The sequence below is a fragment of the Triturus cristatus genome, chromosome 1_2, assembly GCF_964204655.1.
Source record: "Triturus cristatus chromosome 1_2, aTriCri1.1, whole genome shotgun sequence".
Classification (NCBI taxonomy): domain Eukaryota; kingdom Metazoa; phylum Chordata; class Amphibia; order Caudata; family Salamandridae; genus Triturus; species Triturus cristatus.
In genome coordinates, this window is record NC_140580.1 from 147450466 (window position 1) to 147468255 (window position 17790).

Genomic DNA, 17790 nt, shown 5'->3' on the forward strand with positions numbered 1-17790 from the left:
TTTAAAAAAAAAGAGATAATTCAGGGAAACACGACTAAATATATTTGTAGTTCAGTGATTATAAATGCTCTGGTAACTTACAAGGCAATCGTCATTATACCAAATCGGTTTCTTCCATGTCACCATCCTAACAGTGTGAATGTGTGACATTCCTCCTCAACAGGCAGCTGTGCTAACCCTTTATTTATAACTCAAATTATGGTAGCCTCTGTCTTTGACCTGTGTAACAAGATATCTGACCTCGCACCCTGAAGTCCTGTTTGTACTACTCAAACTGTATTACAGAGTGTAAAGACAGACACCACAAGATTTGGAAAAAGAATCAAAGACTGTAGGTGGGAGGAAAAGTGCTCAGATTACTTGTAAGTAATCAGAGCATTACATCTTTGTGCCATTACCAACTAGGCACCCTAACTGTATGAAGATTTAAAAAGCAGTACCAAGTCCCTCTGACAGATAGTCACAGGTCATGGACTAAGCACAACCCATCTGAGAACACAGATACCAAAGCACATACCAATAATGGGTCATCAATGGCAATAGAAGAGCCTCCACTGTGACCCAATGTAGTGGTTTTCTGGCACTTCCATTAACAGGGGAATGAAGCTGCAAAGACATGACAAGTATACAAGGCAGCAGAAAGGTCAAACCAGAAATTGTAGGAATAAAAAGTAAAACAGATGATGGACAGAGAATGCCGTTTTTCATACCATACAACCTCTAACAAGATAAACTGTTCATAACTCCATTTGACAGGAGGTAAATGAATTTATGCCCAGGACAACCTGAGAGCCAAACATTTACTACACCTTTGGAACTACCCACAACATTCGTAGAGGAGACTGACAGGCAAACATGAACATTGACAATCCGTGACCTTCTTGTCATGCTAACAAACAATACATAGTTTATATTAAATGTAAGAAAATGGGTTATTAGTGTAAGAGGATGTGAGTCCTAGCCAAGTAATAAGACCGACATCCTGCAAGGTCAAACACACAGTTTCAATAAGTTAAACCTGGGCTCAACTATTGGTAGCTATGGCACAGAGCATATATACGCTTAACTTATAAAAATGTACTTTTCAACACTATAGCAGTCAAAAAATAAAAACACAGCACAATATAGACCCAACAACCAATTTCTAAAAATTAAGAAATGAGTAATCAGAAAAACGACACCTAAACAGCTGAAATCCAATAAGGTAGACTGGAGATACGAATTAAATAATTTATAAGGCAAACACTGGTACAAAAAAATGTATAGCACCAATCGCATATCACTGCTTCTGGTTGATCGAGACCTAGGTGCAATTTGAGGCCAACCACAGTGGAGCGGAGGTGAGATACACCGAGTAGGTCGTCCCAGACAAAGTTTTTACCTTCTGACTTAGTCTTCTTCTATGGAGGTCATATGCCTCCAGCGGGGCAAGGCTGAAGTCTTTATCCAATGAAATCCCTCCAGATCCGGATAGCCACTGGATGAGTTTCAGCTGAAGCTGTTGGTTTTAGTGGTAAAAAGGTAAAAGAGGGGAAAATCTAATTTAGTGGACGCTTAAGTCTTCTCATCGGGTATATACTTTTTGTGCCTTTGCCCTTTCAGAATTTCTACCTTTGGACTCAGTCTCTCTTTTGGAGACCAAAATATTCTAGCAGGGCAAGCGTGAAGCTGTATCTGACCAAATCCTTCTGAAGTCAGACACCTTTGCTGCGAGGTCCTGCTGAAGCTCATGAGGTTTTGAAAATCCCCAAAATGATCTATGTCCCAACTTTTCAGAATTTCTTGGCAGTTCTACATAGTCAATTCTAAAACTCCCAGGACCTCAGGGACATCACTTAAGCGGCCAGAATACACTCTAGCAGACGCCAGCATTAAGGTTGAGTCCAGTTGTAGAAGCAACAGGATAACTGGTCACTCCAAGGAAAAGGCCTCTCGCTGTTTTTTATGTCTCTGTAGCCACACAGGAGGTTAGCCATCTGACCCTTGAAGTATACTTTTAGTCATGGGTACACATGGGAGGAGGTGCAGCCCTTCGGGTCTCCACACATGTTACAGACAGCAGATCAAGTTCTATTCGAATTTCCTACTAGTCCAAAAAGTCTTCTGAGGAGCTGAGTGTGTTGTGCTACTTTTGCTCAGTTCTCTAGCCAGTGGGTTGAGGGTGACACCTGGAAACTCCCTGATTAATTGACAAACATTTCCAAGGGCAATCCTTCCCACTTTTACAACACATCTTATTTGCCTCCCTGCAAACTATCCCACAGTTTACTATACTTAGTAAAATCTTATATGACTAAACCTTTCTGCTCTGGAGGGAGATTGTGACACCTAGGGATATGTTTAAGGTAATCAGCAGTCCCCTCTCACTCAGCCACTTATCTGGTTTGGGGGCCATCTCCATCCTTCAGTGAGACAAAAGCCAGGAGTCTAAACAGTGTTTTGGGATCAAAAGGCCCTCTTTTCCAGGCACCCATTATCACTAAAGTGTAGAAGTGCAGGTCTCCACTTTGTTACTTTTAAGTCAGTGACATTCTGGGACACTCCTACACCCCTGGTTTAGTTCAACTAGGTGACATTCCTCTCCCAAGATATTCTACCAGATCCAAGCCATTGTCTTCACTCTGAGAGCAATCTTTCACATCTAATCCAAGCCACACTGACAGTCTAGCTAAAGGCAGGCCATTGCTAATTAGCCACAGGGCCTTTAGGCAGGGAAAGTATACAATTAAAAAAATTACATTTCCTAGATATTTATCAAACATCCATTCTTGCTATTGAATAGGATGTTTAATAAATATTAAAAAATGTGGTCGAACCAACTTTGTAGCTTATTCCAAACCAAAGATACAGGATTAGCGCATTAATTGTACTTCAATTTTTTCCTCATTGAACCAGCCACAGCCTTAACAGTGAAAGTATCTAAAGTATCTTTTGAGGCTGGTTACTGGGAGAACATGCAAACATTAAATTCTTTCATGTTCCATTTTTAAATACCAGGCACACTAAATTGTGGGCTACAGAGCTTACCTGGGGGTGACTTACTTAATATTGAAAAATAGTTGTTCCCTTTCTGTCAGTTAATTTTGACAGGCCTACCTGCAGGTTTAAAAACCGCAGGAGTCAGGTTGCTCGTGTAGGCCTGAAGCCATGGTTTTCTTATCAGTCTGGTGAACGACACAATAGGTGCTGCAGTCCACTGGTGACATTTAACTTTGTTTACCACTGGTATATTTTCATAAGCCATATACTACGACCTTACTAGAAAGTTGAATATCTCAATTGCTGATTAACAACTTTTACTATGTTTTAGAGCACTTACACTGAGGACTGGACAGCAGTGCCCTGGTTCGCAGAATGTGCAAATGAGGAAGTACTGAAAAATGTGTAGTCAAGCAGAAACCGATCTGCTGCGGAATTTAAGCATGCAAGGACCATTTGAAAGCAAACAATTCTGGTACCAGAGCACAGTCAGTAAAAGAGCTGAAATGAGAGACCACGATACCAGAAAAGTTCAAGTGACGTCAGAATAAGCGGCCATGCACATGCATGCTTCTGTCATTTTCGTCTTACATGTCTAAAGAGTGCCCTTCTACTAAATCCTTAATCCTTCTGCTATTGATTCCATCCTCTATTATTTTTAAATGACACAATTTCTGTGGTTGATAAATTTCGCACTCACCACGTATCATCTAGCACAGCTCCAACTTATTCAGAGTACATGAGCCCAACTGGTTCTTGGCTTGCATGCCAGAGAGCATATAATCGTATCCCGCAGGACACTGTATGTGCTTCCAGTAAAAGCTAGGGTTATGTTCCATCTCTGAGTATTGCCTACATAACTAGAACTGGTTCACAATTCCGTAACACTTTATTCTGGTACTATTGTCTTTCATATCATATTTAGTTGGTTAACAGCCTATCGTTATATTCTGTAAATTCTGCAAACCTGTTTAAAACAATCAGATCTTCTTGCATCTTCCAACAAACTGTGGAATGACCTCACACGGGAGTTACATGATTAAAATCAATATTAGCTTCCGAAAATACACTTATTGTTTCCTCTGTCTTCTGCTTATGCTAGTCATCAGCACTGCCTTTCAGATCCAAAAAGACCACTGGTGGTATATGTGCAATTTAGAAATCAGAACGTCCCTGATGAAGGGTAAACAGTGGCATATTCAAAAGGGTGATCCACAGTCCACTGGCCAATTAATTGCACAAGATTTCTGACAGGTAGGGAGAGGCTTCATCATCACAAAACTTTGTGCACATGGCCTAGAGAGGGTGCTATGTCATAGCAGCAAGTACGATGTCAGCTAGCTCTCATCACACACACAAACATAGAGCAGAATTGAGGAAAGATTATAAGGTAACAGCCAATAGACGAAAACCAGAAGGAGCATAGGGCAATTCTAAAATGCCTTCCTGTCTTAAAAGATCACACTGGTTTCTCCTAGTTGGTAATTCTCAGTAGCATTTCCTATCATAGACCATGCTCAGCGTTTCTCAGCATCTGGGAGGCTGTGGTGTAAAGGCATATACTCCTAAAGCTATGACTATGATAAAGAAATGAAACTTGAATGATCCCACATCTCTCACAACACCCACAGACGGGTGAATTGGGGCCTTGAAATGAGATGAGCCTCATGAAGTAGTATTTGGGAAACAATTGCTTGCAGTAACATGAGTTATGACTACCACTAAAACACTGAAGTAAATCAGTCTGCAGCGGGAAATGATTGTTGCAGGATACAGGTAAAGGTGTCAAGCGGAACAGCGATGAGGTAATTTACTGTATGAGATGAGAAGCAAAGATCTTGGGCTCCAGTGAGGTATCATGTTACCTGCTCTTCAGCTCTTCAATGCAATGGTTTCTCATAGCCTGATGTACCACCTGAACCAGCACATCATGGAAAAAGTAAACACTCCTGCTGTGATCGAGAAAGCTGGGAACGTAAGAGGAACCCCAACTAATTGAGATGAGACCAAAAGCATCACCTCTGTATCCTCTCGCAGCACTAGTGCTGAAGGATGGGATTGATTGTTACTTGTAGAATCATAACCCAGAACAGGGTTCATGAAGCCCTCATGCCAGGCTGGAGAAGTTTCAACGGTTGCCGACTTTTCTGAGAGCACTTAGGGGCATATCAGCAACAGACGGCGATAAATATCGCAAAGCGCACTTAGCGCTTTTATATTTATCGCCGTCTATTGCTGGAATTTATCGCCCGTTTAAAGCGTTATCAATAGCGCGTTGCTTCAGGGCGATAGTATTCCAGCGATATCCAGGGAAATGGGCCAACATCGCTGGAAAACCAGCGATGTTGCACTCAAAACGGAGCTAGCCTTAATCCACCTCTCATGTGAGGTATGCCTTAGTCAGGAATTTAACAGACGTTAAATTCCTGCGTTAAGGCATAGTTAACGCAATGAGCTCTTTGCTGATATCGCGAAGCTGCCTTAGTGATAATTTCCCATGTTGTATTCCCAGCCACGCCTACTTTGCATCTCATTAGCGATGGGAATTCGGCAGCTAGCATGCGCTAATGCATGTTAGCGCCGCCTTGTTTATAGGGCGATACGAATATCACCGCTTTAAGTGCAAAAAGTGCCGCTAAAGCGGCGATTATGCCCTTGATGATATGCCCCTTAGTTCTCTCTGTGTGGAACATCTCAAGGGTTTCTCATTCTCACACTTATTAACAAGATATCCTGAAGGTTATGATTCGCTGGTTCCTAAATACATTTGCCTGCATTAACTGGTAGGGACAGTATGCAAATAGGAAAAGGCATTGATTGAGTGTCATGTTTATACATTTTATACATTTTGTGCCTCTGAGTACATCCAAATGGACCATAAAAGAATTAAAATCACCAGATCCTTTTCTTTGCAAATAAATGTGCAACTGATGATGTGTAGAGCAACTTGTCACCATATCAGGTGCAAACAAGCAACAAGAATCATACAAAACAACACAATTCATCATCATTCAAGCTTTATTCGACAAATGAGTCATAAAAGCACATTACAATCATAGTATAAAACAATTAATAAATTATCTAAAAATGTTAAAATTACAATTAAATCTCTAAACAACCATCGAATACAGTACTTAAGAAGCTTTAAGCCAATCTAGAACCAAATCATTTTGATTTCATGTCAGCTTGGCGCAATTCAAGGGGCATACTATTTTGGTTACCAAACGAGATTAACTACATCTGATAAATGCTACTGAATATGAGTGTATTAAGGACAATTTACATCATAACTCAGGGCTTTTGACCGTATGCACCAATCCCACCCCAAAAACTTGGCCACAGCTATACAAATGGGGGGAGCAGAATCTGTGCACAAGATACGCAGAGCTATAGCGTATCTCCTAATGCCCAAGAGTCTGCAAATAGGCTTTATCCAGATTTTTCGGGGTACTACATACATGGGACAAAAAAATAGTACATGTCCTACTGTTTCACATACATCTACGCATCTATAGCACTTATCAGTTTTGCTGGAGGTAAATTCCGCAACGGGTAGAGTACCCACCTTTAGTTGGAAATACAGTTTACGGTCAATTAACATGCAATATAAAAAAGACAAATATATTAAGTCTTTGGAACATGTTTGATCCACATTACGAAATGCTGTTTGAAAAGTTGTTTACTTCCTCCAAACATCTGTGGATTGCCTTTATACAGTCGAATCAAATATTTTATCTATATAAAATTCTGGGATTGCTGTTTTCGCTGACATTCTCACAGTGTATGTAGAAATGAAAGATGTCTCATAGACAGGGTCTCGTAGTCGTAGTTTATTTCTCAGTTGTATCCTTACAGGTTCTTTAGTAAGTCTTAAGTAAGCCCCACCAGGAGCAGCCTCCTGGCCACTCAGCCCATCTTCCACAACTGCCACTCTTCAAGTCCCAACATTCCCAACATTCTACATGACATCACATAGCTGGGGAGAACAGCAGGGCAAGGGAAATGCACTACATTAAAAGCAGATCACTACATATCTCCCCCCTTTAAATATTAATAAAATGAATTATCACACAATTCTATAAATGTAGTAAAAGAAGATAAACATCTAGCAAGAAATATACTGTAAATATAATAATAAGTAAGTATAATCAAATAACAAGAAATATAGAATTCTATGTAAAGGGGGAATCCTCCTCCCTAAACAAATGGCAGGACCAGGGAGTATTACATGCCCTCTACTGCATACACACTTCACCAACTGAACAGGGGGAATCCTCCTCCCTACACATATCGACCATTTTTTTAACACAATGTAAAGGGGAAACCTCCTCCCAATACAAATGGCAGGACCAGGGAATATTAGATGCCCTCTACTGCATACACACTTCACCTACTGGACAGGGGGGAATCCTCCTCCACACACATATCGACCACTACCGAACACAATGTAAAGGGGGAACCTCCTCCCAATACAAATGGCAGGACCAGGGAATATTAGATGCCCTCTACTGCATACACATGTGTATGCAGATATGTAGTGATCTGCTTTTAATGTAGTGCATTTCCCTTGCCCTGCTGTTCTCCCCAGCTATGTGATGTCATGTAGAATGTTGGGAATGTTGGGACTTGAAGAGTGGCAGTTGTGGAAGATGGGCTGAGTGGCCAGGAGGCTGCTCCTGGTGGGGCTTACTTAAGACTTACTAAAGAACCTGTAAGGATACAACTAAGAAATAAACTACGACTACGAGACCCTGTCTATGAGACATCTTTCATTTCTACATTGGCGACGATTGGAGAAGAATTTACGCGTGAAAAGGTGAAAAAATTTTGAAACTGCAACTAAGGTACTAATTTTGAACTAATTAAAATTAAAATTATCTGGCACCTGCCCCACCAGTGACCCCAAGATCGGTCGCCCTAGAAACTAAGGTTGCCAGATTCATTTAATTATTGTAAAGGTGCAGAGAAGTTATGGCGTTTTACCGATTTAAATATGAACTGTGGCAAGCTGTGAATAATTTGTGAGGCAACTGAGAGTGAGCCCTAAAGACTTATGAGTGCCATATTCAGCTGTGAAGATCAAGGTCAAGAGCCAGTGTTAATTAAATAAATGTTTAGAGATGACTGTTGGTGCGTACGCACTGCGTCCTGAGTCAAGTCTGTTAAATCGAAATCCATGTTTTCTCAGAGAATATCGACTCGACATTACAAGCTGCATGTTCTAATTTTAACTCTAAGCAAGAGCGTTTCACAAGTAATTTTACCGATTTAAATATGAACTTGAGAAAAGCTGTAAATTCATGAGGCAGCTGAAAGTGAGAGAATTCGACATCCATTTGTGTATGAGACATGCATCAAAAGCAGTAATGGTAAAGCGGCCCCCAAGAAAAGTCACTACAGTGTCCCTGTAATATTGCAATGTAATATAAACCTTTTGGGTGAAAATACAAATTTGAGAGTTTCTTCATGCAAATGATTCTGCATAATAATATATATCTGTAACAAATGTTCTTGAATTTATGTCCGATAGAGACGGTACCGATCAGACTTGAACTTCATGCGTGGCGTTGGCTGCATTACCCCGGGAGCACTGACAATTGAAGAAAATTTGAAGGCATCAGAGCTGATCAGTGAGGTAATAAAGACTAAAATGTCCGGTTGTCCCACCGTAGTTGACTGCACGGAAGCCGATTCATGGCGTTGGGGGTCATCGGGCAGGGAAGCAGACATGGGCCTTATCTTGATGACGTTTCCTGCGTTCTGCCAGCTCAAAAGGGATCGGAAATACAAAGAGGCAATTACTGTCCTGCACTTTCCGAGCTCTGCTGTTAGCAAAACATGCATTAACTCGGCAATATTTGGAATTAATGTATGCACCCAGGGCCGGCTTTAGCACTGGTGGCGCCCGGTGCCACAATCACTTTTGGCGCCCCCACATCCCTTGACCGCCTCCTTGGCTTCTCTCACTACCACCTGCAAAAGTGCCCCTCATCTCTCATATCATAAGATATTGCTAAACACAGCGCCCCCTGAGGTCACAACGCCCCCCTCCACAGGTCAGCGCCCAGTGCCGCCGCACCAGTCGCACAGCCCTAAAGCCGGCCCTGTATGCACCAAAAAGAAACGCACAGATCCCTTCTTGATTGGCACAGCACAGAAAACGGCATCCTGAAACAGCCTATGTCTGCATCCCTGCCCGATGACTCCACTGCTGCACATGAGCCAGAGGTCCCTAATATACTAGCACCTACAGACATGAACGTAAACTTACAAGATATATTAATCAGACCCATTCTCAGAGACTTCCATTGAAAGGCTATAAGCACAAGATTTACCTGGAAGCATCGAATGACTCAATACTAGTAGTAGAAATACTTTATTCGATAAAAATTTCATCATAAAAGTATACAATACAGTACAATAAGAAAAACAAAAAATCACCAGCCTTGGAGTATATACTCATAAAATATGCACAATAGCTAATAATAAAAAATTCATAAAACAACTAGCAGTGGCGTTGGTGATGCCTATCGGAGGCCCCATAACCATTAGATTAAATGCTGGACGACTTAATTCTCCTCATACGTGTCATCCAGGCACTACCCAGGAATTTTGCTACACCACATACCATAGCTATTGAGGACGTATCAGTACAGAGGACCCGCAGGGCCATTATGTGACATCTTAAGCCCAGCCCCTGACAGAGGGGTTTTAACCATATCCTCCTGGCAACCCTGTAGGCGGGGCAAGCAAAGAAAAAGTGTGCCAAGGACTCTTTAGGGGCTGCACAGCCCGGGCAAGCCTTCGATGTACCACTCTGGATATTCCACCCGGCCGTAAAATCATTCACTGGAAGGATCCCAAACCTGACTTTAAGATAGAGTGATCTGTCTAAGGGTTTCTCAATAAAATCAAAAAGCGGTTCAAATTTCCTGGACCATTTAAACTCCAGGAAACGCTCAGTAAGAGAACCCCCTACACCTCTACAAATGGCCTCCGTCTGGATCCAATCCCAGTACCACTTCTTAATGACTTGCTTGCACAACCAACTGCTTCAAGTTACTCAGCCACTTAATCTTATTGCCTTTATCAATCAAAATAAGCTCATCTAGGGCGGCAGCATATTTGTTAAGCTCCCCGGTCCTTCTCAATCGCACCCAAAAGAGCAAGGGACGGAGGCGCACTAAGTCGTTTAGGGGGCGCCTGCCCATATCAAGACGAAGGGGGATTAGCGGAGTAGAAACAGGAAGAGCCACCAGATCTCGCAGAAACTTATTTTCTAAAGTAATTAATTCCGGTATGCTTTCAAACCCCCAAAGTTCAGATCCATAAAGGGCAGAGGGTAGGACTTGACCCTCGTATATTGCAAGCGTTGGAGCCACGGGTTTACTCAATGACTCCCGATGTTCTCTCAGGACCAACCCAGAAACTCTTTTAAAATTTAGCGACATTTTGGCCAAATGGTCTTTCCAGCTCATCCGGCTATTTATCCTGACACCCAGATAGTCAAAGGAGTCTACCAACTCCAGAGACTCGCCGTTAAGCGAGAGATTATTCCTAAATCTCTTAGAGGGTGCAAGGGCCATAAGCTTAGTTTTGGAGGTATTGATGGTAAGCTCTCTGTCAATACAAAACGCACTAAAGCAATGCAAGAGCTTTTGGAGGCCTGCTGGGGATTTGGAGATCAGAATGGTGTCATCTGCAAAGAGTAGGGTAGGTGTTTTTTCCCCTGCCAGGGATGGGGCGTCAGCCGATACCTCTCTTAGATGGTCCACCACCCCGTTCACAAAAAGAGAGAATAGGGTAGGTGCCATGACACATCCCTGGCGAACTCCCCTCCTCACGGGCACCCTCTCAGTCAGTTGTCCCTGAGAGCCCCATCTGATCATCGCATAATTCCCCTCATGGAGCTTAGCAATAAAGTCCAGAAGTGGACCAGGGAAGCCCATCTTCCTCAAAACATCCCATAGCCTTGTTCGAGGAACCAGGTCAAACGCCATCCTGAGGTCTATGAAAGCCAGGTAGAGACTACCCTTATTGATGGTCACAGACTTCCAATAGATCACAAAAAAGCGGAAGACCGGGTCCATCGTGCCCACCCTTTGGCGAAAGCCGGCTTGAAAGTGAGACAGAACATGCTCCTCTTCCATCCAGGCACCCACCCGCATGATGATGACCCTGCCAACCACTTTCTGGATTACATCGATCAAACTGATCGGTCTGTAATTGGCAGGGTCGTCTCTAGCACCCTTTTTAAACACAGTTATAACCTCAGCACCCTTCCATGAATCAGGGACTGGATGTCCCCTAGAGATCATATTCATTATCAGGGCAATAAGTTTGCCCCAGGCCGCGGGTTCCTCCAAAAGGAGGTCCCCCGGAATGCCATCAGGGCCAGCAGCCTTCCTCGGGGTAAGGTGTCTAATAGCCACCATTACCTCAGAAGCCAAAAATGGGTCTTCGAGCAATGGTATAGGGGAGGCCTTGCTAACTATCTCAGGAGGAGAGGGGCAGGTCGTGTCCTGTACGCCATACAAGGTGGACAAATGGGAATGCCATTGAAGACTAGTTATGTGATTAACTAAAACTGGCTTGGTACGCTGCCTTGCATTGTTAATCAATTTCCAGAACAGAAAAGCATTCCTTCTGCTAGATGCACATTTGAGGTCCTGCCAATGCTGTTGCTCCCAATCTCTTTTAGCCCGGGCCATTTCCTTCGCATACTTCTTCCTCACTGATCTGACTAGAGGTTGGTTTTTATTTCGCAAGGCAACAGTTAACTCCTTCCTTATTGCCTTGCACTGAGCGGAGTACCAAGGATTACTAGATTTGGGCAATATATTGTTCAGTCTGCCACATTTACCCTGAGATAGGAAGTATTTACCTACTTCCTCAATGGCGTTTTTGTAGACCATGGCAAGGGATGTCACCTGGGTACTCTCTAAAACTGAATCGAGACCCGCCAACTCCAACGTCATCTCTTCAATGTGCACCCTGATCCTTGCCAGGTTCTCAGTCTGTAGGTGAACCTTATCCCATTTCAACCTGCGGTTACCATTATAAGGGATCACTTCTTTGGTTAACCTCAATGGGGCACTTCTCGAACCACCATTACAATTGGACCACCGTATCTTCATACATAGAGGGTTGTGATCACTATCCTGTGGGGGAACCACCTCCATGTCTATTAAATCTCGCCAGAGTGTAACATCCAGTAGAATATAATCAATTCTGGAAGGTCCGCTTAGTCTATTAAAAGTCATAGCACCGTCTTGGTCAGAAGGTGACCTGCCATTTAAAGCTCTTAATTTATATTCCGCCGTAAGGGCATTTATCTGGATTGCCTTGGAAGACCATTTTTTAATCGGGGCTAATGACAGGGGAGGGATAGACCATCTAGAGTCCTCATCTTCCGTGCCCAGGGGATCATCACCACTAAGAGGTTCAAAAGTACAATTAAAATCCCCACCCACAAAAAGTTTAGAAGTAGGGGGGCAATTGGCCAAAGCCTGTTCTAAAAGAGTAAAGGTGGACGGAATATTATCTCCCGGGGACCCTCTAGAATAGATGTTAAATAGGTCAATCCTACTGTCCTTCTTACAGCCTGCAAATGAAAGATGTTGGATGTCTCTGGAGGCAGATTCGTGTGTAGAAACCACCCAATTTAGTTTTTATCCAAACGTGTAAACCACCTGCAGGTCTGCCCTTCCCGCAACTATAAGCGGGCTGCCAAAAAGTTGCGTAGCCAGATTTATGTACAGGGGACATGCACCATGTTTCTTGGAACAAACAAACATCAAACTTTTCAATAAAGTTGTTCCAATACTATAATCCTGGTTCGTTTTAAGACAAACTCAACATATACAAATAATCACAATTTGTTATCTTCACTCTATGTAATGAAAAGTTCTGTGCATATCCTGAAAACAAGACTGCATTTTACTGTGCAGTGGTTAAGACTCCCTGCTCTAGTTCAGGCCCTACCACTCAGCCGCTTCCTTGCAACGACAGCATCTCCCCTTCTCCACCATCCTCCATTCCAATATCTCCATGAAGACTTAGGGTGGAGCAAGAGTATACAATGGGAACAGGCGCCACCTACACTAAAATGTTGTTTCCAAATATTTCTCTTGTAGAGTCCTAATGGATTTTTGGAAGTTAACTAAATCACTTATCTTCACACCAGCGGGAAATCTCAGCTCTGTGCTATTCTAATCAAACCTCAGATTCACTAACATTTTAAAATCCATTTTGCCCCACCCAGTGGCATCAGAAAACAATATAGCAGCTTGAAAATTCCTAATATCTCGGTGCCCATGATACTTCTCATCTGTTCATGTATGATTTCCTTTTTGTCAAGTGGAAACATTCATCAAAGATATTAGAGAGTTTTAAATGCTTTAATTCATTAACCCACCATCCAACCTTCCTTTCCAGTTCAACTGTATTTCCGGGCAATGAAGTCATTGCACTTCTCTCCGCGGAAAGCACTCACTGTCCAAGCATCCTAAACCACTTTGCATTATGGGAAATGTAGTCCACCTACATGAATATCAGTTTTATCACAAATTAGTGTATTAAAGGAATATTGATTGTTTCAAATACCAATAATGAAGCAAATAGACAAAATAGGTGCAACATAATAATAAGTGAATAGAAACTCGCCCCTTAGATAATTCGCTTGGCGTAATGTAAAGAAAACTGGCAAAGGTAATGCTTGCATTATGTCCACAGAGGCAGGTGAATCTGACAAATTAATCCAATATGTTTCTTCTGCAGCAATCGCCTTGGTGGTTGCCCTATGAGGTCACTGTGTGCAACCACAGTTGCCTCCCATTCAGTAATCAGAGATATTGTGTTGTCTATTTGGATGCTATTCTTTATGTAAAAAATGAAACTTTTTAGTTTATTCGAAGAGACAAACAGTGGTATCTTAGCTTAACTTCAAAGACATAGGTTTGAATCCCAGTAGAGCCGACAAAGACTTTCATCATTCTTATGTCAATCAACTCGAATACCACTAAGCTGGGTAATAGTAACATTTGTAATTTACAGAACTATTGAAAAGCAAATCCGTGGGAACAGATATGTGAAACTCAAGTTGTTATAGAAATATTAATAATATTAACAATTAAAGTATGTAATGTAGTTTTAAGACTGTATAGTGGCTGCAGAAAAGCAGTGACTCCATCCTCTGTTCCCTTCCTTGTTTATTTGAATTTAGAGTAAATATCGCCAGCATCCGTACTCCTTCAAGCACACAGAGGTGACCGATTCTCCAGACCTCCTTCATGCCAAATTCAGTAACCAGATAACCAATGAGGTAGGCCAACTTTGGATTGAAGTACACTATGTGAATGTGTTTTGTGTGTAATGGAATAGTTGGCTTTTCCCTGTTTTTCTTGCACTCACTTATTTAGCACATTTGATTTGTTTAGGCATGCGCGTTTTGTAATCTTTCATAGCAGAAGAATCAATTGCATGGTTTAAAATCAAACACCTCCAGAAACAATTCTTGTCCAGGTCTATGTGATCTTGGGCCACATGAATAAAGCGTTTTTGTAGTCGCAAACTGACCGATTCACAGAATCGGCTCATTTGCGAACGCAAAAAAGCTTTTTCACATGTACATGTGAATGGGTATTGGGTTTGCAATTCGGTCGTAGGACGGTATGTGTTTAGGGTGTCCCTTCTTAATACCGAATCTCAGTGGTGTGTGTGAATGTTTTGCGACCAAAGTGAGGTTGCAAAACATTCACATTTTATCACCTAGTTTAAGTAGGTGGTAACCTATTCGCAAATAGGAAGGGGTCCCCGAGGGCCGACTTCCCCTAGGTGTATGTTTGTAAAAACATTTTTAAGAGCAGGTCCCACGGACCACTGTCTACTCTTAAAAAATGAAAAGAAAACTTGTCATTTTTCTTTTTGAAATGCAGCCCGTTTCACTTTAAGGAAAGGCTGCATTCCTCCCCCAAAAAGATTGCATTATTGAAAAGCAATCAAGACTTGGTGGTCCACTGACCCCAGCAGGCCACCATCCCTGTAATTTATGGAATTCAAACCGAGGCCTACCTCATTATTATTCAGGAGGTAGGTCTATTTGCGACCCAGTGGGAATCCCAATATATATAAAACACACATTTGTACATTGCTGTTTGTGATTACCAAATAGTGAATTGCAAAAAGTTGCTATTTGGTAATCTTAAACAGAATTGTTTGTACATGTGGCCCTTAGTCCCTTATGCATTAATGCATTTCACCGTTGACACAAAATGGGTAAACCCTATGATATATCAGGCCTGTTTTTGAGAGAACAATTTGAATTTAGATGTAAACTCTGACGAACCAGCAAAGTCTCATGGACCCTTGAGCTTGTACTTTGGCAGCTGGTGGTTGCACAGTATTAAATGGGTTCCTCATTTTCTCCCTCCAAGGGTCCCACTTTCTCCATCATTGTTTAACAGTTAAGGTTGCTACTTGCTGGAGCTTATTCGATCTTGCACTATTTCTTATCAGAGATACACTGAAGATCCATGACTTCTGTTCTTACTGCAAATACCGACAAAGTGCCCTTCTTGCCATCAAAATGTGGATTCCCCTCAGTTAAACACAATGAAAGCAAATAAGGCTAGCCATCCTACTTCTAAGCCCTTACTGGCTTCTAATGGAACCTCCCATTTTACTCCTTTTTTCAACTCTCAGCCTAAGGGCCTGATTCCGAGTTTGGCAGTTCTGTAGCAGGCTGTCACACCGGCGCCCCGCTCCAGGACTGCCAAACTAGACTGTCGACTGCCCGTCAGATTACGAGCAAACTCGTGGTCTGGTGGGTGGTCATTTGGCATTCCCACGACGTTTCCTACTAAAAAGAGACCTCATTGGGAATGCCAAAGCCCGTTCCTGCACGGGATGTACTGGTGCCGTCCATGCTGTGCAGGAATGGGGGTGACTGCACACAGGGGGGCGTGGACCCATTCAAATGAGAAAATCTATTTGCCTCTGCAACCATGCCATATTATAGTTGCCGGCGCAAACACAAACAGGCCCTTAGGAGGCGCACTGAGAGTGCTCCACAAAAAGGTGATGCACTTTCTGTGCGGCTCTTGAAGACATCCCTCTGGAGGAGGTAATAGGGACCCTGGGTCCTCTAGACGTCTCCCTGGAGGCAGGTGCAGTCACTCTCTGCACATGCCTGCAGGGGGATATCTAACCCCTCTTTGAAGTGCAGCTAATGCCTGCACTGTGAAATATGGAGTGTCTTTGAATCAACTACTCTGTATTTCAGTGAATGCGCTGCCCTCAGGGCAGTGCGAGCTTGCGGCTGGCCTTAGGGCAGCACACTCATCATAATCAGGGACATTTTCCTTGTTTATGCCATGAGCACCTGCTTAAATGTGCACCATGGCACAAACAGGGAAAGTGCACTCTATTTGTAATATGGGCTCTGCAAGCCAGAACATGTCTGCCTGCCTCTCTCATATATACTAACTAAACTAGACCATGTCGCCTCTACCTGATGTTTCATCGCAAGGGGTGTCACAAAGATGTGTTTCAAGCTCATGTCGCACTGCGTTAACAATTTCTAGGAACATCTAAAAGCACCACATCCTACGAGAAAAAGTCAAAACATTAGAGATTTTCTTTGATAATAAATTGTCAATGGTAAGTCAAGCCACTATGTTCATATTTAATACGAACTATTGTCTCAATATGCTCCGACGTATAAAACCCTTCTTAAAATGAGATTAAGTGATCCAATGAAGAGGGGGTTAAAAGAATGATTGTAACGCCCTTTTATGGAGGATTTCTCCATATAATTCAGGCAAACTTCAGGACCTCCAGAATACTACAGTTAAGGCTGTTAAATATATCCTACTTGGAAGTCTTGTTTCTTCTGCCAGAAGACAGCTAAATTGGATTCCATTCAGAGAGCAGATGGAGTTCAAGCCACTGACTTTGGTACTAAAGTTGACCTAAAAATCCACCCTTTAATGTCTCAAAGACAAACTACCGATATATCAGACAGCAAAAGAACTGTGACCCAAAGACAAAATGCTCCCTATCCAAAGAAGAATTAATAGATTCACAGCTGAGGATATCGTTTCCCTTGCAGAGTGACATCTTGGTGGAATAAAGCCCCCGTACCTCTCACATTTACCACTGAAGCTACAATTTTTAGGTTGTTTAGAAGTAATACAATTGTACTGCTCACATACTACAAGATAATATTTACTAACCAATGTGTGGAGTTCTGCGCCTCTCCTGTCTTTTCTGTGCGGAGATTGCCAACCCGACTGCAGTGATCTTTTCACATGAATGCCTACGTTTTGGTAGTAAATGTGGCAGGAACTGGGGTGACTGGACAGTGGGGAATACCTATGACTAAGGGGCCGATTACGATCTCGTTAGGAAAGGCTTCAAACGGGATCCGGATCAAGGGAATCAGATTTGGCGCCTATGTTTCCGACCGAATGGTCCACCACTCCGGACGACCAAGTACGATGCGATGAAGCCATTCAGGCTGACCAAATCGGTTCCGAAGCGATTAAGGCAGTCTGACTCGTCCGGAGCTGAATTGTGCAGTGCAATGGGGATGGTTTCCAAATGAGCGAGTACGATGACCGATTCTGACAGCCGTACCAACTAGGTTTTGCAGAGATGAAACGGCTGCGGGAATTGGATTTTGGGGGCCCCTTAGCAGGCCCCCCTTCACCCGGGTCCCTCCGAATCAGTCGCGCGGTGGGTACCCATAGGTCTCCCCTTTCCATGCATGCACAGTGTGGCGGGCACCACGGAATGCCTGCAACAGGTTGC

The 17790-nt window shown here is 42.8% G+C and overlaps 1 protein-coding gene across 1 annotated transcript in view; it reads left to right on the forward strand.

Annotated features, from left to right (window-relative positions):
- Window positions 1-17790, forward strand: part of NRAP (nebulin related anchoring protein) — a 289660-nt gene that overhangs the window by 211612 nt on the left and 60258 nt on the right. The window contains exons 31-32 of the mRNA XM_085603355.1: window positions 8510-8614; window positions 14204-14302. Coding sequence (XP_085459481.1) covers window positions 8510-8614; window positions 14204-14302 — 204 coding nt within the window. The remainder of the gene's footprint in view (window positions 1-8509; window positions 8615-14203; window positions 14303-17790) is intronic.